Source organism: Arvicanthis niloticus, chromosome 30 (assembly GCF_011762505.2).
Source record: "Arvicanthis niloticus isolate mArvNil1 chromosome 30, mArvNil1.pat.X, whole genome shotgun sequence".
NCBI lineage: Eukaryota > Metazoa > Chordata > Mammalia > Rodentia > Muridae > Arvicanthis > Arvicanthis niloticus.
The window spans coordinates 1,861,962-1,886,397 of record NC_133438.1 but is presented as its reverse complement, the minus strand read 5'-3'; the positions used below and the strand labels follow the sequence as shown (position 1 = coordinate 1,886,397).

The following is a 24,436-nucleotide window of genomic DNA, read 5'->3' as shown; positions in this document are numbered from 1 at the left end:
AAAAAAAGGAACACTCTCCCATTGCTGGTGGGAGTGCAAACTTTTAAAACCATTCCAGAACTTAATCTGGCAATTTCTCAGAACACTGAAAATAGTTCTACCTGAAGACGCAGCTATACCAGTTGTCTTACCAAGGGTTTTACTGCTGTGAACAGACAACATGATCAAAGCAAGTCTTATAAGAACACCATTTAATTGGGTTCAGACCTTCAGGCCATTATCATCAAGGCAGGAACATGGCAGCATCCAGGCAGGCATTGCGCATGGTGCAGGAGGAGCTGGGAGTTCTAAACCTTCATCTGATGGTCTCTAGAAGATTGGCTTCCAGGAAGCTGGGAAGAGGGTCTTAAAGTCCATACCCACAGTAACACCTCTTAACCCAACAAAACCACACCTCCTAATGGTGCCACTCTCTGGGCCAACCATGTACAAACCATCTATCACTCCTTGGCATATAAACAAAAGATGCTTCCATACCACAAGAAACATGTTCCATAGCAGCTTTATGTATAATAGCCAGAACCTTGAAGCAACCCAGATGTCCCTCAATTGAAGAGTGGATACAGAAAACATTTGTCATTTACAGAATGGAATACTATTCAGGGATTAAAAACAAGGATATCATGAATTTTGCAAGCAAATTATAGAACTAGAAAATATCCTGAGTGAGGTAACCCAGTCCCAAAAGGACATGCATGGTGTACACTCCCTACTGAGTGGATATTATCCAAAAAGTTCAAAATACCTATGATATACCACCACAGGGCCTAAGAAGTTAAACAATAATGAAAGCCCAGGTGATGATGCTTCAATTCCATTTAGAAGGAAATGCAAAACATTTATGGGAGGCAGAAGGAGGGAGGTACTTGGTGAAAGATGGGAGGGGAGGAAAAAAGGGGGACAGGATCAGGTATTATGGAAGACAGGAAAGAAGCCCCAAGGGCCAGGCGAATGAACAGAAATACGTAGCTGCCAGTTGTGCAGCTGGGGAGGTGTGAGGAATCTTGAGATAGTCCCAGCATCCTGCGAGGTAGGAGTCTCCCAGCACTCAATGTGGATGACCTTAGCTGAGATGCCAAACAATGTGGAGATGCAACCTTAAAACACTATCTTCACAGGGGCCCCAGTGGAGAGATGGGGACACAAACCCACCTTCAAAATTTGGGACCCCAAATTGTTCTTGTCTAAAAGAAATGCAGAGCCAAAAATGGATGAATGGCCTACCAGTGACCAACCCAACTTGGGATCCCTCCCATCGGTATGCACTGAATCCTGACAGTATTACTGATGGTATGTTGTGCTTGCATACAGGAGCCTTGTTTGGCTGTCATCTGAGAAGCTCTACCAGGAGCTGAGACAGGTGCAACTACTTACAGCCAACCATTGGACTGAGGTTGGGGACCCCCATAGAAGAGTTAGGAGAAGGATTGAAGGAACTGTAGGGGATGATAAAGCCATAGAAAGACCAACAGTGTCAAATAACCTTCACTCCTGGAATCTCCCAAAGACTATGCTGCCAACTAAGGAGCATACAGAGGCTAGTCATAAGCACGCGTGTAACAGAGAACTGTCTTGTCTGGCCTAAGAGGTAGATAATATACCTAATTCTGTAGACATGATGCCCTAGAGAAGGGGGATGCCCAGGTTGGGGGACCTTCTTAGAGGTGAAGGGTTGTGGGAATGGAGGAAGAACTCTGGGAGGAGGGATCAGGAGGGGTTGCAACATTTGGGATGTAAGTAAATAAGATAATTAATCAAAACACAAACAAAAAATAAAGAACAGTGTTTTGCTTACAGAAGGGAAGACTTTTGATTGATGAGTAGAAGTTTTCAATGCTGAAAATGTAAAATAGTTACAAACCTTAACTGTTTAATTGCAATAGTTTGTTCTGGTACGTTTCCTGTGTTCCTGCCTCTATACTTCTTACTAAGCTTGCTTGGTGTAAGACATAGATTACATGTGACCTTCTAAGGCCACTTTTTCTTTCCTTTTTAATTTCTTATTCCCTGGACTTTCCTTCTTGGAACCCTGTAAAAGAATAACACCTGCTGTCTCAGGGCAGAGATGTTCCTTAGCTGGTTAGGGAGGTGGTCTTGGATTGGCCTTCTGCTTTCAAAGATGTTAGCATGACAGATACTCTTATATTCTTTCTTTAGCCTTCTCACTCCACTTTATCTCCTTCTTTCTTTCTTTTATTTTATTTTGCTTTCTCAAAGTCAGAGTTGTGCAAGCTTTGACACAGTTTTGAAGCCTAATCTTTGGAGTACAATTACTCACTTTATCTCTTTAAGTGACTGTTAGAATGGTCTTGCTAACATTTCATATTATTTCTTCATATTACTGTGAGACTGACATTACAATGTACACCAGCAGGTTATTGTAGTAACTTGCATGGAAGAGGCTCCACATTCAGATAAACACTCAGAATCAGATAACACTGTACCGCATATAGCTAACGTTTTCTAGCTGGGTGGTCCCAACTTACCTATAAAATTTATAGTGTGTTTTCTCAAAAATATCAGAGACCCATAGAAAGAAAACGTGTCATCTTTCATTTTAAATTAGGGACATTTGAGCATAAGTGTCTGTATTTTTTTTAAGTAAGACAATGCTAATGGGCATTTTTGTCATATTCAATTTTTAAGAATTTCTTATTGTTTTTTGATTCATTTTAGCCTGTCTTTTTTACTAATAGTTATCCATTCCATTGATTTGCCCACAAGGTTCTCTGTCTCTGGGAATACTGTTTAATTTTCTTTCTTTCTTTCTTTCTTTCTTTCTTTCTTTCTTTCTTTCTTTCTTTCTTTTGGTGTGTTTTAGTAGCTGGATTACAGAAACAATTTAAGTCAACTATTGACATTAATACACCAAGTTCTTTCAGAAAAGTTAGAAGTACCCATCAGATATTCATTTAGGAAAAAAGCAATAAAGGAGTTTTGAAACCAATAAGCAGTATAGAAACTATTAAAACTATGATTCCAAATTCATATTCTTTCAGGTTTGAACATGGTATTTTTTATCTTGATTGATTGGGTAACCTGCAATAAGACAGACATTGGTCCTGATGAGACAATGATATAGTGTAGGTCCATAAAAGAACAGCCTGGTTTCTGGTCGAGCATTGGCTAGAAATCACCAAAGACCCTAGCTGATCCTAAGGGACAGCATGCATTTTGCCATGCTCCCAGACTCTAGGCTCCTGACATGAGTTCACAGACTTCCATAAATCTGTGTCTTTTCATCACCTAGGACAATACCCACTAGCCCCTCCACAGGAAGAGAGCATGACTACAGGCCACAGAATCTCAAGACAGATCTCCATATTAATGAGATACCTAAAGGTCAAAGGGGCATAGCCAATTAAATATTCCTTCCCAGACCCTCATCCTTACAAAAGATATTTAACTCCCAGCCTGCCCTAAAAATAGTGGGGTATAGTTTCCATCCATTTTCTGCCATGACAATAAGCATCTTAAGACCATAGACTATTTCTCTTCTTTGGGACCCGCCTTGGGGAACACTGGAGCAGGTCTTCATCCACGGAGCTGCTGTCTAATCTCCCATAAAAGAAATTCCTGCGTTCCCAACCATGGAGACTACCAACCCAAGCAAGCAAGCCAAGCTAGCCATGATGCAGCCAAGTAAGCCACCGTGATCAAGAACTCTCCTCCCCACAGCAAACAGCCAGAGCTTCTCCCCCTCTCCCCTTCAGCTGCAGATGAATCCAGCCTGTACACCCCCACTTCATTCTTGGCCCTTCTGCAGCCCCCCAGCGGCACCTGGGAGCCCAAGGGCCTGAGAACCAGTGAGTTCTCAGCTGCCTTTTGGCCCAGGGACCCCCAAGCTAAGAGCTCTGGCTCTGTGACCTCAGACTGTGCTCCCTCACCCTTGGAGTGGAGTCCTGCGGCTTCACATAGCCTGATGTCTGCCAGGCGACAGCGTGGAGTGAGCACAGTCAAATTCCTGCCCCTCTTTCCTCATAAGAGGCCCTAGCCACGTGTAGTGATGGACGCTGGACCTACACATCAACCCACGAGCACTACAACATAATTTTTTTTAATTTATTTTTTATTGGATATTTTATTTACATTTCAGATGGCATCCCCTTTCCCCATCCCCCCCATAGAAAACCCCTATCCCATGCCCCCTTTTCCTTTTTGCTTTTATACACTTTTTTAAAAATGTTAATCAAAGGCTTTATAAGTTTGGTAATGCTCAATCAGAAGCGTAACCCAATACCCAACCTAGATATATCAACTATCTTTGACTGGTGGAGACACGTGAACATCTGCCTCCATATCCCCCCTCTCTTTCTCTCTCTCATCACCTAGCTTCTCCTCTCCTTCTTCTCCTCTTCTTACTCCTTCTCTTCCTCTCAGTGCTCTTCCCATCTTAGCTCCTCCTACATATCACCCTTCCTCTTAAAATAAAACTTTTCTCTCAAAATACAATTAGATCTTAATTATGCCAATTTGTACCAGTGAGGTACAAGATAGTCCTAATACCCAGTCCATCATTTTGTTGACTAACCAGAACCTCTGTCATCTCTCCTAACTAAAACACTTAGTTCCAACAATATAATTTAAGCCATGATAAATTATTACACATATTAATGGTTTCTTCCTGGGTATACCCAATGTGGTTAATTTTTTGTTTATCTTAGGTTTGTGAGAACTTGCCAATGGGGATTTTGTTCTTTTTTTCAGACAGATTTTTGGCAATTGGTCAATTCTTCTTATTGTGTCATGCTTGTAATCACTGGAAAGAAGATCGATACCTAAGAACCAGATCTTAAAGAATCTGTCTTTAGCTAATTGCCTAGTTATTTTCTTAAAAGTAATTTCTCATATAATGGTACAGCTGGGTTTGCAGTATCTCCTGGATGACCTCTTATGTAAACTTACTCTCTACAGCAATCGAGTGTCCCGGGGTGTTTCCCTGCACTGCACCTGCCTCTTGAGTTGCTTTAAGAAACACAATCAGCTTCAGCTAATCCAGGTGGATGATACTTATACACTCAGTCTCTAAGTACATGGTTCAGTTCTGTTCTGTAAACTGGCTTCTACATCTACTTCTTAACATCAAGACAGCTGTAGATGTGATTGGACCAGATACTAACACAAGTTTCACTAGGAAAATCAAGTTGGGGAACGTTTCAGCATTGGTATTGTCAATAATGTTAATGTGCTATATCTGTCCTTGCTTTATTTCACTGATGGTCTGTGTTTGAGTCTCATAGTCTGGGCCAATATTTCCATGGTGAGCATTCTTTATAGGCACAAGAGTCAACTACAGTACATTCTTAGTGCTGAGCACTCCCTCAGAGTCTGTCCTGAAGACAGAGCCACAAAACCCATCTTGATTCTTGTGTACTCTCCTACTCAATGTCCTTCATACTAGTTATTTATACTGTGGTTTTTGACAATCCAAGACTGTGGCTAATAAACATATTTACATTCTTAAACACATGCTTCTTCACATTTTGCCGATTCATCCTTATCAGTAATAACAAATATGCTCCCGATAGTTCTTTTTCCTTGCTGTAGGAGAAGGTAATTTACAATGGTCACTTGTGTGTTATGATAAATTCAAATAGTCTCTCAGATATTATTGAACATTTGACTCACCCATTGCCAGGTGTTATTAAGCAAGACAATGGCTCTGTAAATTAAGCATCATTAGGTGTTACAGTAATTATAATGCTGGCTAAACAGTTCCATGATACTAAAATATCTCTTTGTTTTCATTCAAAATGCTCTGTAATTAGGGGTCATAATGTATTGAAGAGTTTCTTATGCATTCAGAGATCCAAGCAGCTGTTGACATGAACTTCTGTGCAGACACAGATTAGATTCTTGTCTCACTCCTGCAATTGGATGATAGAAAGGTAAAGAGAAGAAAAAAAATCTAGGGTTTCTGGCATGTGAGAATAACGTATTTGTGTGGCCAACTGCTCTGTTTCTGTGCATGTTTCAGCCTCACTGATATTTTGCATCTGATCTCATTTTCTGGGCTCATGATGCCTATTCAAAATTCCTCTATGGGAAGAAGCATCAAGAGACACCTATTCCCAGTGCCCACTATTTTTCTTAGAGTTCCACTTGAAGCCAGAGACACCCCAACCATCCCAATCCTGGTGTGTACCATTGTCATCTGCTACTCAGTTGTTTGCATCCTGTTACTCTGTACGACAGTCTGAGACAATGCACAGCTGTGGAGAGTAACCTCTATGTTTCTACAATCAATTCTCCATATGTTGTACCATCTTACTCACAGGTCTTGCTGATCTTGTCACATTCTCTTTTCCTTGCTGTGGAAAACATATTTTCTAAAATCTCTCAATGAGTTACAATTTCTGTTGGTTTCTGTCCACCAATATATTCATGTGTTTCTTTATTCTTCATATCTTTGTGTAAGTCTAAACCCTTGTGGACCAGACTGTATTGAATAACATGGAGTTAATGCTGATAGTCCACTTGGCAGGATCTAGAATCACAAATATCTGAACATGTATTTGAAGGAATTTGTATGTTGGGTTAATGAAGATAGGAGGACCCAATGTAATTCTGTATAGCCATCAATGCCTTAACTGAATAAAGTAGGGAAATAAAGTAGGGAAATAAAATTGAGGACCAGCATATCTCTCTCTCTCTCTCTCTCTCTCTCTCTCTCTCTCTCTCTCTCTCTCTCTCTCTCTCTCTTTCTCTCTCTCTCTCTCCTCTCTCTCTCTCTGCTATTAAACTACAGATGCAATGGGATCTGCTGCCTCAAGCTTCTGATTCCATGACTTACATGCCACAATTGGACTCAGACATCAAACATCAAGGTCAACTAAACCTCTAGACCCTTCAGTTCTTTTTTTTCATCTTTGTCATAATAATTAGAAACCTAATGAATATAATAAATTCAAGAGCATTCTAAATTACGATAGAATCAGAATCATGTCATAAAGTGTGGCTAGAGCATATTCAAGTTAAATTCTGAGGACTTTTTTGCCTCTCTACATTGCTATGATATGGACATTACAATGTTTCCTGTATGATGACAGCAAATAATGTAGCTTATGGGAGGCTGCCAACTCAGGATGATTCCCTGGGTCTTACAACTTGAAATAGTATGGGGGTAAATATTCTTCTAATTTAGGTGATTAAGACATGCTTAGAATTTCAGTATTGTCTAACAATGAAAAAAAATCATGATCCAGAGAAGACAAAATTTATTTCTTTTCTTATGAAATAAATGAAATAAGAATTTAAACAAAGACCAAGTATATTGAAATCAATTTTAATAAACAATTATATCCATTGTAAAATTGAAACATTTCCTCTCATGGTTTTTAAATTTTATGCAGTTCTCATCTATATCATATTTAAACCTGTTGAAGTATGATTTCCTTTTTCTATTTCTCCTTTTAACTAATTTATATGTTTCTGGGCAGGGCAAAGAGAAAGAGAGGATTAGAGTCTGTGTGTCTGAATAGCTGAACTATATGAAAGAATGGGATAGGTTATTGAGATTAATCACTTCCAATATTTCTCAGATAGAAGCCTACATAATCATTTAGAGAATAATTTGTTGAAAAGCTGTCATAGTGTTGCAGGACAATAAGTCTGTCATGCTTCCGGCTGAGGCAGGAGGATTCTTGTGAACCTGAGGCAAATCTGAAAAAGATAATGAACTTGAAGCTAGCCTGAGCTACCCAAACAAAGACCCAAGATACCCCCAAAAAAGCAAGACAATTGATCTGATCAAGGGTTTTCCAATGGAGAAGTTAGAGAGAAGACTGAAGGAGCAGAAAGGGTTTGTGGCCCCATGAGGAGAGTAACAATACCAACCAACCAGAGCTTCCCAGGGTCTAAACCACCAGCCTGGGAGCACATAGGGAGGGACCCATGACTCCATCTGTATATGTAGGGGAGGATGACCTTGTTGGGCATAGGTGGGAGAAGGAGATTCTTGGTCCCATGAAGTATGAACACTGAGTGGGGGGGGGATTCAAGGGTGGGAAGGTGGGAGTGGGAGGGTAGGTGGGGGCACATCCTCATAGAAGCATGAGGAGGGGGATGGGATAGGAGGTTCCTGGATGGTGGGGGGAAGTGGGGTAAGGGGATAAAATCTGAAATGTAAATATAATATCCAACAAAAATAAATTAAAAAATATTTTTAAGAAAAAAATAAGTAAGAAACAAACCAAACCACCACAATAAAATAAACAAAAAACTAAAACCCCAAAGCCATAATAACAACAATAAAACAGTTGAAGACTAAGAATTAAAAGTTTTCCTAGTTACAAAGTAAAAGGACTTGTATTGCCATTGCTCTTGCTTATATACCGGCATGTGACAGAGAAAAAAAAAAAATGGTACAGACCTGGAAGCTTCATCCCTACTGGCTAACTTTCACAGTGTAGGGGTGTTTTATTTGCACTACTGGTGGAGTAAAGTAATCAGCAGTTATAACTACCAGTGACAGTGTGCACTGTAACAATGCCTGGCAGGACATGCCTACGGGAATAACAGTGGTATAAATACCAATTACTTGCTGATTGGACTTAAATCTTGCTCCAAAAAGGTGAAACCACATCTGGCATCATTATTGGCCTATGAATTCATGGATAGATGAGTTGTATGGTAATAGAAATAGGAAACCTATTACCTTTACTCTGATAAAGAGACATAGTATTAAACTGAGTCCTATTAACTTGCTATATCCATAGATTAATGTATCTCATGTTCTCTTCAGATAAGGTTCTACTTGCAGTAGATGGTGACAAACTCAAAGACCAGGTGCAGAGAAAAAGAGAATGCATAATAATGGTTATCTCAAAGCAGGATGTTTCTATCACTTCCCCTCCTCAAAATGTCCAGAAATCACTGCAGAAAAGAGAGGAAGAGAGTGTGAAAGGACATGTTTCCTGGTCAGGGAACCAAAATGAAAGGTCTAAGACTCCCCAGAAGGAGACCCCACTCGAGTCTCAGGATAACACACACACCCAAAGACACATGAGAGACCAACTTGATGTAAGTATATGAGACAGTTTAATCAGAGCTCTGGGCCAGTCCATATCTCCATATCTCACATAGGGGATAGAGAGACTGACCCCTTGGCTCAGGGGTCTAGGGATTATATATTGGCAGGGTGGGGAAAAGGGGAAACTTTCTCGTGGGTGTACATGATTGGTTGTTTTATTTTTTTGAATATCAGCAGGCTATACCGGTCCATGGGGGCAGGGTGTAGTTCCTCTCTTGGCCAGTCAGTTTTGGATGTTCTTAACAGGCCTTTGTCTTGTAACTCCGCCTCCTCTGTAACTAATTAACTGGGCCCAAACCTGCTGGCAGGCACTTTTAACTATTTAGGTTAGGGAAAAGGAATGGAATCACAGGGCCCTATTATTTTTATTAGTTTGGGCCTATTTTAAAATTCTCTTTCAAGTGTAAGAGTTAGAGGTGGTGGATGAGTATAAGGAAAGAGTGTTTTCTGTCCACAGCAGGACAGCTATACATGTGAACTCACAGTGGCTGTTACAGCATGCACAAGATTTGTATGAGTCCAAACCAGACTAAATTTCATCAAGTCTCTGGAAGGATAGGCACATCTTTTCCCACTGAGGCCAGACCAGGCAGTCCTCTACTGTATATGTGTCAGGGGCCTTGTACCAGCTTGTGTAGGCTGCCTGGTTGGTGGCTCAGTGTCTGAGAGAATTCAGGGGTCCAGGTTAGTTGAGATTTCTAGTCTTCCTATGGGGTCACCCTCTTCCTCAGCTTCTTCCACCATTCCCTAATTCAGCCACAGGGGTCCCCAACTTCAATCCAATGGTTGGGTATACACATATGCTTCTGTCTCAGTCAGCTGCTTGTTGGGCCTTGTTGTTACACCCATGCTAGGCTCCTTCTGTAAACACACCATAGCATAAGTAATCATGTCACACCTTAGGAGCCTCCCTTTGAGGTGGATCCTAAGTTGGACCTGTCACTGGACCTCCTTTCCCTCAGTCTCTTCTCCATTTTTGTCCCTGCAGTTCTTTTAGACTGGAACAATTCTGGGTCAAAGTTTTTGACAGTGGGATGGCAACTCCATCCTTCCACTTGATGCCCTGTCTTTCTACTGGAGGTGGACTCTACAAGTTATACAAACAAAAATAACTTTGTTTTGTGAAAGACATATGGAAATCAAACTAAAGATGAGATATCTGAATGAAATAAACTTTGAAGTGTATACAGACCATCTAAAAAGACTCAAATCAAGTAGGGTACACTAGATAGCAGAAAAGGAGGTATAAGGGAAAGAGGGTGGCATTATCATTAGACTTCTTCCTGCTGATTAGGGGCATCTAGTTCCTTGAGTAAGTTTGATTGCCACTGTCAGGATATATAATTTCTTTTTTGTTGTTGTTTCTTCTTTGTGCATAGCTACTTAACAAACCTCAACCACAGGCAACCACCAGTAACATACCATCAACCAACAACCCTTCATGGTCCTCGAGGCTCTAGCATTTATATACCTTCTGAAAAGTCTCCAGAATTCCAAACACTACACAATACCAGAAACTATTGGTGGCTCCTTGCTAGAGCACACAATGAACCATGCTCAACTGCTGTGGACAATCTGAAGCAGCCCCATGTCATGCACCTGGGATTAAATGACAACATACTATTATAATATTTCTGTGTTTTTTTAAAGAAACAAAAGTTCTCAGTACAAATGGCACTAAAGTCAGATTCTGAAGGTCTCTCCACCTAGTTCCATGTGTTACATGTTGCAGTCCCCTTGGAGATGATGAAGGTTCGTGGCAAGTACTTGGGTTACTGCCATGTCTAGACTCTAGGAGATTAGAGGGCATATTTCTTCTTTGCAGAAGAAGAAATTTTTTTAGTAAAAGTTATTATGAATTAAGTACATTAGTAATGCAGTTCCTCAGGAGAAAGGAAGAACCCAGAGGTGTATTTTCCTGAAAATATGAATGTATTCAAAGAACAATAATTTACACACAGTTAAAATAGTTTGATGAACCTTTTAGAAAGTGGATATTATTATTATTACATGACATATAGAAGAGAGAGTCATGGCAATAGTTGTGTTAGTATGTTCCAAATATGTAACAGGAGGTGGTAACAGGTTTTAATTACTTTATATTTTAAAGCATCTATTAATTGTACATAGTAATGGATTACATTGTGATGCTTTTATGTCTGTATATTTTGTGACTGCATCATAGTTATCCTACAATATCTCATTTATATACTCCATTTTTTAGTCTCTGGTTCTTTTCCTCTTCTCGTAGTTCATATTTTCCTCTGATATCTTTTCGTTCCTTGATATTACATAAAAGAAAATGTAATATTTTTTTCTGAGACTGACTAATATTTTTAAGGTGATGTCTGTCATATGTATTTTTCTGCAACATTTTCAGACCAGATGATATTTGAAGGATAGTAGTACCTATATATGAGAGGTAATAAACAACAGCTTGGAGCCAGAGAGCTGGCTAAGTGTGAACATCTTATAATGATTTTGCAAAGGAAACTGAGTTTAGTTCCCAGCAAGTACATCAGGTAGCTCACAACTGCGTGTAACTCCAATTACAGGGGATACCACATGCTCTTCTTACAGCTATAGGCAGCAGACATTGTATTGTGATGCATATAGTTGTGCTGAGGCACACACTTGTACACAACATTTAAAAATAAGTTAAATGATAAAAAAAAAATCCTCATCGTGTAAAAGATGGACTGGTGGTTAAAAGCACTGATTGCTATTTAAGAAGACACAGGTTTTAATTCCATCATTCAATGTTTGTACACAAGCATGTGTAACTGAAGTTTTATAGTTTTTAATGCACCTTCTAATCTCTGAAGATACTTTGTACATGTGGTGCACAGACATACATGCAGAAAAAATTCACAAATACATTAAAATAAAGGTACACACACATATATACACATATATATGAATATATGTATAACTAAGTGTGCATGTAGTTTTGTGTATGTGTGTTTAAATCTGTGTGTGTCTGTATGAGAAAGAGAGACATACATACAGAAAGAGAGATAGAGACAGAGACACAGAGACAGAAAGACAGAGAGGTCAAGAAATCATTACTTGACTCTACAGACTATAGATAAGGTCTGGTCTCCAGATGTATTTTTTCATGTTCTCCTATATTTTGTGTAATATCACCTAATAACTTGTATATTGTGATGATTCTGTGTATTTGAAATTTGCTAATTATTGGATAATAAATTTTGTAAAAATAAACTTTATGATAAAATATCTAGTGATCAAAACACATGTCAATAGAGTCAGTCAAAAGATGATTGATATTTTCAAGCTGCAGTCTTAGCAAACTACATTTGATAAAAAAAATATATAATATGGCAATGTATAAGAAAGATGACCATGTATCAAGTAATATTTGGAGGGAACTATTTCTTCCCACAGCAGGGTAAAAACAGTCTTAAACTACACTTGATATTGCAAATGAGAACAAAGGGGCAAAGTATAGGAAAGCATATTTCTAGAAATATAAATATACTTACTCCCCATAGCACTGATCCCTCAGAGTAGCTCGTAAAGATTACACGAATAGATGAGACTGAGTAAGAGATGACAAATGTGCACACCAGGATGAGAATAATTTGGGTAGCTCTGTCCTCAGGCAAGACTTTCAGAAAGTGCTGAGCACTGTGGATATGCTTGACTTGTCTCTTATGTCTGTAGAGGATATTCACCATGAAAATACTTGAGCAGGCCATGAGACTCAGACACAGGCCATCACAGAAGCACAATAAGAACATATACAATGCAGTTGCAACATTGCTGGAAGTGAACCATGAGCAGTACCCATAACTCATCATGTTTGTCACATTTTTGCTAGAAATGGGGCCTGTCACCTTTACTGGAGTTATGATGTTTAGAAGCAGTTGTACAAGCCAACTGACTAAGCAGGAAGGACCAATGTACTTTGTGACTCTCTGTTTAAGCATCATCCACCTGAGATTGCTGGGGCTGATTGTGATTGCTTGGAAGCAACTCAATAGGCACATTGCATACAGGGACATCCCCCTCACTATTCGGTAAGTATACATTATCAGTTTACACCCAATATCATCTAGGAAATCTTTAAATCCCAAATCTGACAGTGTCTGTGGAATGCCTTTTGAGATGATAGACAAACAATTGGCAAATGTTAAGTGCTCTATAATCAGGTCTTTCGTCATTAAATGCTTCCCAGTAATAATCAAAGTGACATAATAAAATAGTATTGAGGAATTGCCAAGCATTCCCATTGTAATCTGGGAGAAGAGGAATATTCCAATTGCCAAGTTTGCAGATGTCATTTTCATGCCTATTGAAAAAGTAAATAAATTTATTATGGTCAAGAAATCCTGGAAACACATTAAGTGTGTATTATTTCACAAAGGTAGCTGGAATAAAATAGTCATCACTTCATTGTATTTATATAGCATTCCCACTGAAGAATATTTCAATTTTTCTTTATAGTAGTAGATATTTCTGTATTATTAAAATGAAAAAAATAGATATGCTTACTAAAGTTTAAAGCTTTTTCTGGATGTAGTGGTACACTCCTTAATCCTAGGACTCAAAATTCAGAAGCAGACAGAACAATGATTCTAAGCCTAGTCTGGTCTACAGAAACAGTTCCAGGACAGTCATAGCTATACACAGAGATTCACATTCTCAAAAAGTAAAATGTAATACAAGCAAACAAGATTAACATATTTATTGCTTTTGACTAAACACAATGATTTGGGGTCAATTTTCAAAGAAAGAATTTTTAAAATATGCCTTTATTTCTGAAATTCAAATAAAATAGAATTCAAAATTCACCAAGACAAAAAAAGAAAATATTTGAAAATTGTGTTTACAATGAATGATTGAATATTCAGAATATTTAAAGAATATTTTATTTTAAGATTCATCTTGCTGTTAATTGTGTGTGTGTGTGTGTGTGTGTGTGTGTGTGTGTGTGTGTGTGTTGAGGAGGTTGCATGTGAGTGTGAGTGCCAGCAGAGACCAGAGGCAGTATACACATTTAACTCATCTCTCTACCCTAAAAGGAATATTTAAAAGTAAAATTGAAAATACTTAAAATATAAAACAAATGGGAAATGTGTTCATGACTTGCATTGATTGCCTCTAAACAATTCAGAAATGTCCATAATGTGTGCAAAATGAGGCTTAATGTCAGCAACAATCAAGGGACTACAGTGATGGGCTGCAAAACAAAGTTCCAAGGAGCAATCATTAAATCTAACATAAACAGGTATTGAAAAATAACATAAATAAAGGCAGAAAGTTAAGTGCTGAGCATATGGAGAAATAAGAACCCTAATGCAGAGTTATAGAAAAGTAGAATGTAAAAATTATGCAAGTTAGTGTTTTTTACTTTAATAAAATTGAAAAATAATTACCAAGTTCCAACTGCAGTGTTACTGCACCTCTAACATCAACATTTGGTACTAATGGCAAATACTGGAGAAGGATCTGGGGATATGAAAAGATAAGAAGCCACACAGTAAATGACCAGTGTGGAGTAAGGAGAAAGAAGGCGTGTGGTTTTCTCTGTCATTGCCCTACAGAGTCTCAGCAGTTCTCAGGAAGAATTTGCAAAGATACAATCATTTCTTTCTTGAATATTTGATGTGACTAGGTGCTCAGACCTTCTGCTCCTGAGTGGATTTGTAAAAAACATTGATATCCATATGCAGACAGCCTGGATTGTCCCTATATCTCCTCACCTTGCATAACAATTGATGTTAAATTATTATAAATCTGAAATGATAAAACTCTCAGAGGAACATGTTAGTAATATAAGATAGAGAAAGGCAACAGAACTCAATAGCACAGGAAATGTACCAAGGACTAATGTGTGGAACTGCATTAAAAACATTCTGCATATTAAAGAAAACTACCAGCCATGTAGACATACTATCCACATAGCAGAAGAAAAATCATTGACTTTTGTATTTTCCTAGGGAACTTAAAACCTAGGATATATAAAGACAAAAAAAGGATTAAATGCTCTGCAAACTTTCCAGTCAACAAACAGGTTAATGAAATGGACAAGGATTGCCTTAAGAATAAAGCACAAATGTGCAGTAAATGTTTTGTTTTGTTTTACTCAAGCATTCAACTTCTTTAGCTCTTAGGGAAATGCAAATTACAAATAGTTTGAGACTTTATCACATGCTTTAGAATGATTACCATCAAGAGAATATGCAATGACAAATGTTGACAATGATGTGACAAAATTATCATTCTATACTGGTATGATGGCAAAGTACTACATGTATTATAGAAGTAAATACAAAAAGTTCTCAAATAATTAAAATAGCATTACAATATAACATAGCTATATATTTTTGCCATATATCTAAAGGATTTTGTGTCCTTACACAGAGATACATTTATGTGAAATGCTGCATTATTCATGGTAGCAAGGAAATGATACCCACTCTAGATGTACATAAGCACATAATAGAAGGGTGTTATCAGTACACAGGGTAATAGTGTTTATCTTAGAAAGAAAAGGAAATCATATAATTTTCAGGAGCTAAACTGACTAGCAAAGAAATGGGCATAGATCACAATGTTCATATGTAGTAACTGTCGAGAAAAGGTAGATTGGGCCAAAAAATTAAACAGGATAAGGAGAAAACAAAGGTGTGGAGGAATCAAAAGGAAGTAATAGGACCAAGTGTCAATAAACTGAAATGGATTATAAAGGCTATGGAGAGAGGCAAGAGGGTGATTGGAGAGTGAAGGAGAAAAGTGAAAGAACAGGCACAAAAATAAATTTGTTTGAAAATGTCATAATGAAATCAAATACTATGTATGATAATTACAATTTTAAAAAGCAAAACAACTTTTTTAAAAAAAGGATTATGGTTCCATGGCAATTTTTTCTATTTAATAATGACAGTTCTTATAATCAATGTAATGTTACAATCTTATGCTCAATACTTAAAATTGCCAGGGTCAATCTTGTCTTATTTTTCTTCTATAGGAATTTTATTATATTAAAAGTACTGGGTATGAAACCCAGAGTCTAATGAATGAAACATGAGTACTCTGACATGGAGCTACAGTCCTACTCTTTTTGTATAAATGTTTATCAGCATGTCACGTTGTAGAAGAATGATATTTGTAATCCTTATTTCTTGGTGATGGAGTGACTGTCTTGTCATTTTATGCATGGAATCATTTGAGGAAAAATGTTTTGTCTGTATCCTTGAAGTTTTCTTTGAAGAACATGGCTTAAATGTACATTCCCCTATGCTTTATAAAGTTTATTTTAAATTGTAATAATTTCCCTCCTAAAATCAGGGCATTTGTTGTGACCTATTTCTTATGATTTATTAATGTTGTTGCTATTATAAATACTTTTTGAAAGGTTCTTATGATATAGAAGTCCTATGCATCGAAAATACTTTTTCATATGAAAGAAGCATTGCTATTTCATTGACAAATTCTAATTATTAGTATAATTTTAAAAATAATTAAAATCTGTGCCTTGAAGAGGTACCTCTTTAGTCTCTTCCACAGCAGAGTCATTCAAAAAATTAGAGATCATTCCACATTCCACAGCAACAAATCTCATAAAAACAACATGATGAATACATACAATGGTATAGTATTTATTCTTTGAAAAGAAGGTTGATATATACTACAGCATACATAACCACAATAGGCTTCCTGTTAAGGACTATGACCTGTTATATTGCTGCAAAATTCTTTCTTGTTGTAATTATAGTGATCAACAAAAAGTATATGGAAAGTAAACTAATGAGACCAGCAAGACTTCTCATTGGGTAAATGTGCATTTTACCTACTCTGATGATTAAAGTTCCAGCCAGGATCCCATGTTTGAAGGAGAGTCCAAGTTCGTAAAACATATTTTCTAATCCCCACACATGTATCTGGTTTAGGATGGACATACCCTACCCAACAATATACTATTTATGTAATGAAAATTAAAAGACATTAGAATGATGATTGATGGGGATGTAAGGAGAAAGTGATAGGTGTTTGATTCATGCTCACCTAGATTTGAATTTGTGATGAAATCTTCTGGAGACCAGCTGTAGTGCATTAGGATCATTTTCCCATTACTGAACTGTACACTCACAATGGTCAACATGATAAATGTTGTAGTTTGACATAAGTTCTAATCTTCAATGTAAGGGAATTGTTAAATAGGTGTATGATGTGGTAGAGATCTGTTCTTGATGTTTTGGTTTGGGTTTTATGTATTAACAGAAATCCCTAACATCAGGCAGGTATATGATAGCTTCAGAAACTCTAGACAGTGGCCTTGACAAGAGGAACAGAAGAAGACTAACATACCTGTGTCTATTCTCCAGAAGTACAAAAGTCTATGTGGACAGATTTCATATGAGAAGACCACTGTATGTGTGTGTGTGTTCTTGCAGGTAACATGTGAGCTGCAACCATATAACAAACAATTTTTAGGTATATTTAGTGAAACATAGAAACAGAATCGGAAAAAACATCTATCATATTTCAGAATAGCTAAAGTACCAAGACATTAAATGTGCAACTAACATGCATTTACCCCTTATTTGTGATTCATTCAATTGAGATTATAATCTCAATCTTACATAGAATTTATTTTTTCTAATAAAAAAATCTATCATTGATAAAAATTTACTTTAGTAGGATTAGTATTGTATTCTGGTCATTCCTATGATCTAACTACTTAGACACAAAAACAGAATACATCACTTCCAGATGTATATAAACTGATGAGTATGAGGATTGAAAAATATAAAGGTACTTGAAGCTATTTAGGATAAGATGGGGATATGAATCATGGTATGACTAGCTATTTCGAGGCTCTGGCTGTGACCCTTAGTGCCAGCAGTAAAGAAACAATGAAGAATCCAATTAAATCTTCCTTTTAAAACTAAAACTTAGGGAAAGAGTCACAGAAAGAGATAGAGGTAGAAGAAGACAGAGACAAGACAGAGATGAGGGACAGAGGCTAAGAAAAAAAAGAAAAAAATAACATGTTATCTCTGATAAAGACTCAGTAGCAGCTTATTGAAGGAAGAAGTTTTACACAGCTTAGCGAGGATTGGAGACAGTCTTCTCTGCCATGTGAGAAATATCTCACGTTCATCCTAAAGCCCGTTCAAGTCACCATTCCTTAAATCAAGTTACTCTTGCCCACCTTGACTTCTTTCTTTCTTTTTTTCTTTCTTTACCCCTTCCTTCTGTTTTCTTCCTTTCAGCATATCTGTAGAAAGAAATTCATAATAAAGATTTTAAGTACAACTAACATTAATAAAGGCATTTGGAGGGAAAATGAAGATGTATCTGCGAAAAGAAGTGTGGCTTCTCCAAAGAATGCTTTTAAAAGTCTTTAGCTCTTACTACTTCTATGCTGTAGTCACTTATCTTCATGCTCAAAGATATCATGATGGTGTGTGTTGCATTGTCAAGTGAGTCTCTGCTAAACAATGGTGAGATATTTGCCCTGACTTAAAGGCGCATGATCCCCTAGTATTCCATCCCAGAAGATGGGTAATTTTCAACTCAACTGTAAATCCATGACATCATCTCCACAAGGGTGTGAAGTAACTTTTAAACACCTTGGGCTTGAGTTTCTAGAGGAAAGCAAAACAAAACAACAAAAAACTACAAGTTACATCAGCAATTCCAAGGAAGAAATTAGGTATCACAATGGAAACGTTTTTGTCATCCTTTAGAGAACAAAGGGTATGGCAGAGATGCACACAGAAGGAACTTCACTGCTATCGAAGCACCTTCCATGGCCTTGCCCCAGGAGATCCTTTCTCTATCTCCTAGCATCCTAGACAGTTTCAACGCCTCAAAATTGTTTCCAAAGACACTCAGGGCAAATGGCCAAGATGACAAATTAACTACATTTTCTGGCTGCAGGATTCGTACAGCATAGCAAATACCTCTTACCTCCTCTCTGTACTTCTCATCCCTGCCACCTGCCCTAAACACCTCTAGCCCATGAGCTTCACTTCCCTTCCCCATGCTTATTTTTTCTATAAACACATTTTGGCCAGGTGTTCTTGGGCTCTTGGTTCTTCTCTTGTACCTCCTCTTTTGGTTCTTTTCTTGACAACTTTTCTCTCTTGCTTCCTTTGGCCCTCTCCTTCTTTCTCTTGCTCACACCACCTCATTCTCCTTTCATGGCCCAGTTCAGTCTCCTAGCAATGTCTAGTGTATTATATCCCTTCCCTGTCCTGTACCCTTCCAGATGCCTCTGAGTATTAACTCCCTCATCTCTACAATAAAAATCTTTTCCTCAATGATACCTCAGAGTGATCATGTCCATGTTTTCATTAAAAATTTTCCAAATATTATGTGGTATGAGAGAAGAGAGAGGCCATGAATGGGTATGCATTGCATCCTTCAGGTCAAGTTTCTTAAAATGATTTATCCATGTCTTGTGTGTCATTTATCCATGTCATTGTATGCCTTCAAAACAACTTATATTTACAGTTGGTGGGTAGATATTTTTAGTGTAAGCCATGATAAGGAAGGCTGCTGTAATTGAATATATCTGTACATAGTCATGCATTCTAAAAGGTCAGCTTTTGCTAATTTCACATTTGCTTTTCTCAATATAATGTCAAAAGATTTAAAAACTCACTACAATGGTAGCCACACTTCTAGCAGCAGAACCAAAGGGTTGCTCTTTGATCTTTCTTTATTGATTCTTGATGATGGCAGGATTTTGAATTGTTTTCAACTCTGTGTTTTAGAATTAACAAAATTCTATTCTCATATGCATGCTGCTAAAACAGGATAAAATGGAAATTTTTCTTTGTAATATTTGCACATACAAAAAGATATTCTCCTAAAAATAGCTGCCCTGGATCTATTTTTAACTCAGAAGTCAAGAGCAGTTGTTGTTTTTGCATAGGACTCACCTGCATTCTCAATAACCACTTGTTAGATGGTAGCCATACCAGGTGAGTCTACATCCTCTTCTGACCTCCATGAGCACTGTGCACATATGTAATACACATGCATGCATGAGGGCAAAATATTCATGCACATAAAAGTAAATATTTAAAAAAAATAAAAAGTAACTAGTCACTGGGCAGTTTTTGCCTTTTGAGTTTAGACAATATTACATCCAAGGTCTTGACAAGTATTAGGTGCTTAAATCACAAAAATTTCTTCTTTCTGTGACATCTGCTCAGGGAAAAGGAAGATGAATGTACTTAAAAACATACAATGCTTATCACTGAAGAAAATCTTCCGTTAAGAACACTTCATAGAGATGCAGAATTAATAAAGAATAAACCTACATGCCTATTTCTCATATATTCACATAGTAAACTTTTATGCACACTGTAAAAATAATTTAGATGCAAGTGCAATTATTTATTGTCTTAATAATTGCATAAATGTATATTTATGATTTGAAGCCTAAAGTCTTTTAATAAACTTTTAAGTTGTGGGAGAAAAGAAACAGAAAAAAAAACCTATTATAGCCTTAAAATCAGAACTATCAAGGGGAAGCACTGTCTATATAATGAATCAAATTTGCATATGAGATAGAGAATGGGGTATTTCATGTAGTATGAAGTAGCCTCTACATGCACTTAGGTGCCTCCACATAGAAAGAAACAGCCTCCAGAAGCAAGTAAACTCCTGAAAGAAGAAAGCATACTCTACTAGCAATAAGTAGCTCATATTACACATGAATATATATTAAGGGTCTCATTTAAAGAACTAGATACAGAATCAACATGGTCTGCTCCATCTACTTCTTTACTCTCTTTCCAGTGTCTTGATAGGAAAAATACTGGTGTTCACAATGGAAACATAAATGTGTGTCCTGTGGTGAATGGCTAAGTTGATTCTGTGATTGTGATCAAAAACTGGTTGCCCAAATGATAAATTCACTAGCCTCTTTATGAACAGACCGAAAGTTATTTTCATAGCCAGTTTGTGTCCCTGATCACATTTACCTGAAGTATTGAGCACCACTTTCATATTACTTTGCCTTCATATTACCTCAGAATGAAAAAAAGAGAACAAACTACAGGAACACATTCACAAAATTAAGAATTGTTGGAAGGAATCATTTTCCCTGGGTTCTTGGAGTGCTCAGTGTATTCCCGGAATAAACATAGATGACATAAAGGCTAAGCAATATCCCAGACAGTGTTGGAGATGACATGGACATTGGAGACTTTGTTGTCAATAGTAATGTAGTAAGTAAACACAAACAACCAACTGATTAAGAAAAACGAACATGCAGGCTAAACATTCATACTCTGCAAAGAGAACTGAAATACTGCAAAAGGATTTCATGAGGTACCTTTTTTGGTTTTCTGGGAAGCAACGTGCAAAACACATAGTAGCTTCTGCTGGCAGCTGAACCTTACACTTACTTACATTCTTAGCAGTTACAAGGCTGCAGCAGAGTAATCAGGCAGACATAAGGACTTCCCCTACAGTTATTTAGGCCTTTTTACAGGAACACTTCCTTCATGCCTATTTATTGCCAGTTTAACAGTGAACTGACAGTGAATCAACTGACAAGCAGAAAGAAGCCCAGTACCTCCATCTGCATAGACTTTCTTTTCTCCACTTGATTCCATAAGTCAGCTTCCTTCCCTTGTTATTGCCACTGTAAAATCAATTATTGGATGGCTGTTTGCCTTTTGGTATCTCCATGTGGATAATATCGAATTGCAGAGCTTCTATCATGACTACCATCTTCTATTTATTTGCTTCTACTTGGAGTGCATTTCAAGACCCTGAAAGCAGCTAAGGAAATGGATCAGAGTGTAACAGACATTGCCCCCAAACCTGAGATTCTGAATTCCATTTGAGGGATCTACAAGGTGAAAGTAGAGGGAGAGAAGTCTTCCCCAAACTACATGGCAAAACCCTGGCTTGGAATAATCTCTGTGTTGTTCAATTTAAGGTCAGTTGCTGGTGATTCAGGCTTTAAGAACTCTCTAAGCTGTGAAACCATTCTGGTGAGAGTCATCAGAAAGATTCAACTAAGATAATTTGGTCTTGTAACTTGAGGATATCTTTCAACAAGTGTTGAGTGCATTAACGCTATAAATTTAAAAAGAGAGAAAGACATATAATTAAAGTAAAGAAAAATTCACTAAGAGTTCTGTCACAGAGGGTTGCATCCTTGCCTGACAGTTGCTTAACTATACCAGCAAAAATAATCAAGGAAACAAATGAGGGGAAGGCCTTTCCCAATGATTGAATCACAGATGAAATACAAACACTGCCTTAGCTCTGCGTCTCTAATGCAATGCATGATGCGCCTCTGAAAGAAGAACATCCTAAGCAAGCATTATAAATCACTGTAGTCCTTGGTTCCATGAAGGCTGAACACTGAGGGGGAGGGAGAATTCGAGGGAGGGAGGTGGGAGGGGGCAGGTGGGGGCACATTCTAATAGAAGCATAAGGAGGGGGTATGGGATAGGAGATTCCTGGGTGGTAGGGGGAATGGGGTAAGGGGATAAAATCTGAAATGTAAATAAAATATCCAATAAAAAAAGAAATTCATGCATGAGCAACACTAAATTCACTCAGCAGGTTTTATGTATGTTAAGCTCTGTGTGTGTATGTGTGTGTTTATTTCTTCATTACTACAGTTAAGTTAAAAAGGTCATAAATTTTTGCCGAAGTAAAAAAAATCGCTGTAGTTAATGGGGACAGGACTACACTGAGAGGGAATATCAAGACTGGAATTTATTCCTCATTATTTCTGATCCTCGGTTCTCACATATGTTTCCTGATTTCCAGAAGATTTTGAACCCAGCACTATAATGAACAAGATAAAACCCTTGGAAGTTTAATGACTCAGAGGGCAAGATCTACCCAAAGTACATCAATGAAAAGACAAAAGCTAGACTAGGCTCATCTTGACACCAAAGAGAGAGGTGTGTGTTTCATTTGGGGGAAACATGATGTTTGACAGATCTGAGGGCTTTAGTCTGGGGAAAATTAATATGCTCTGGCCAAAAATGAGTAGTTACTGTTTTTCTTTTTCTTTCCTCTAAATTTGTAGTGGTATTTCTATATTTCTATAGCCAAAAACTGAGAAGTTTTATTATTTTGGTTATTTGCTGAATTTTTTTAAATGTTATGGTGTATGATAGATAACCTCAAGCTTATACAAAAACTGCAAAAGTCAATAAAAAGCTTTCCCATGAAACTTTACTACAATTCCCATACTAGATAAAACTGTTTTCTGGGTGTTGGGATGTTCCAGAGGCAGAATGTTTGCTTGAGAAATGCAAAAGCTCTGAGGTGAACTAACCCAGGAGGAATCAAATCCCATCCCACTACCTTCTCCTACAGGAAATAGACTATACAATTGAAATTCTGCCCAAATCCAATCAGATGGTTGTGCCTTCAGTTAAATGCTGTACAGTTGTGAACAAAGGGAAAAATCCCTTTGGAGTTTCTCAAAGACTTCAAGCAAACAGAGTGGGAATGGAAGTGGTGGTGAGACTGATGAAGCACTGTAAACTGAAAATTTTCTGGGCTCTAAGAACTGACAACTTTGAGTCATAGAGTAAGGATGCAAGCACAAGAACAGCTGATTTTATAGCTAGTCGTGTGTGTGTGTGTGTGTGTGTGTGTGTGTGTGTGTGTGTGTGTGTTTGTGTGTATCTGTTTGTGTGTGTCTGTGTAGACATGACCCTAGTTCTGCCTCATTATGTTGTACTCTTCTAAGCCCTCCTATTGCTGTTGTTCTTGTGGCTATAAAAGATCTATGGAACTCACAAACTGAAGTAGAGTGATCTTTTATGTCTCCAGTCCCTGTTTGTTGCAGGATATTTGATCACACTGTAAACCCGAAGAATGTATTCTTTACTGAAAACAAAACCTGTTTCTAGTTGTGGTATGGCTCATCCTTAGCATATAACTCTAGTCCCTCTGGCTGGAATATACACATGCTCTTAGTACACACCTCAGTTCCCAAGCAATGAAGGTAAAGCCAGTTTATAGAAGGAAACACCCATGTTTGAATGTGATGTCTAATTGAGTGGTAGACAAAGTGATAAGCAGAGAAATATTTGAGAAAATAAGATATGCCCAACTCTCACAAGAAGAGAGAGTAAAGGCAAGCTACTTAAGAGAGTTTGAGAGAGAGAGAGAGAGAGAGAGAGAGAGAGAGAGCGAGAGAGAGAGAGAGAGAGACAGACTGAGTCAGTCATTCAGTCATCTTGGAGAGGAGTTTCAGCCAGAACAACTGGGTTGTACCAACCAGCAGAGTTCAGAAAAAAACTAGAAAGTATGAGCTTATTTTCAGAGCCTTGAAGCTTCCAGGACTAGGTCAAGGTTAGCAGGCAGAGGCAGTAAGCCTCAGAAATGACAAATACATCAGCAGAATAAAAGTTACTGTCACCAATCGGCACC

General features: G+C 37.7%; 1 protein-coding gene and 1 pseudogene across 1 annotated transcript; one reads left to right on the top strand and one right to left on the bottom strand.

Moving 5' to 3' along the window:
• The first annotated feature begins 4,756 nt into the window (after nt 1–4,756).
• Nucleotides 4,757–5,557, top strand: LOC143440550 (vomeronasal type-1 receptor 2-like; annotated as a pseudogene).
• Nucleotides 5,558–12,423: 6,866 nt separating this feature from the next.
• On the bottom strand, nt 12,424–13,359 carry LOC143440755 (vomeronasal type-1 receptor 3-like). The gene has a single exon (XM_076927539.1). It carries the CDS (start codon nt 13,342–13,344, stop codon nt 12,424–12,426), a length of 921 nt encoding a protein of 306 aa, XP_076783654.1. The 5' UTR covers nt 13,345–13,359.
• Nucleotides 13,360–24,436: the final 11,077 nt, after the last annotated feature.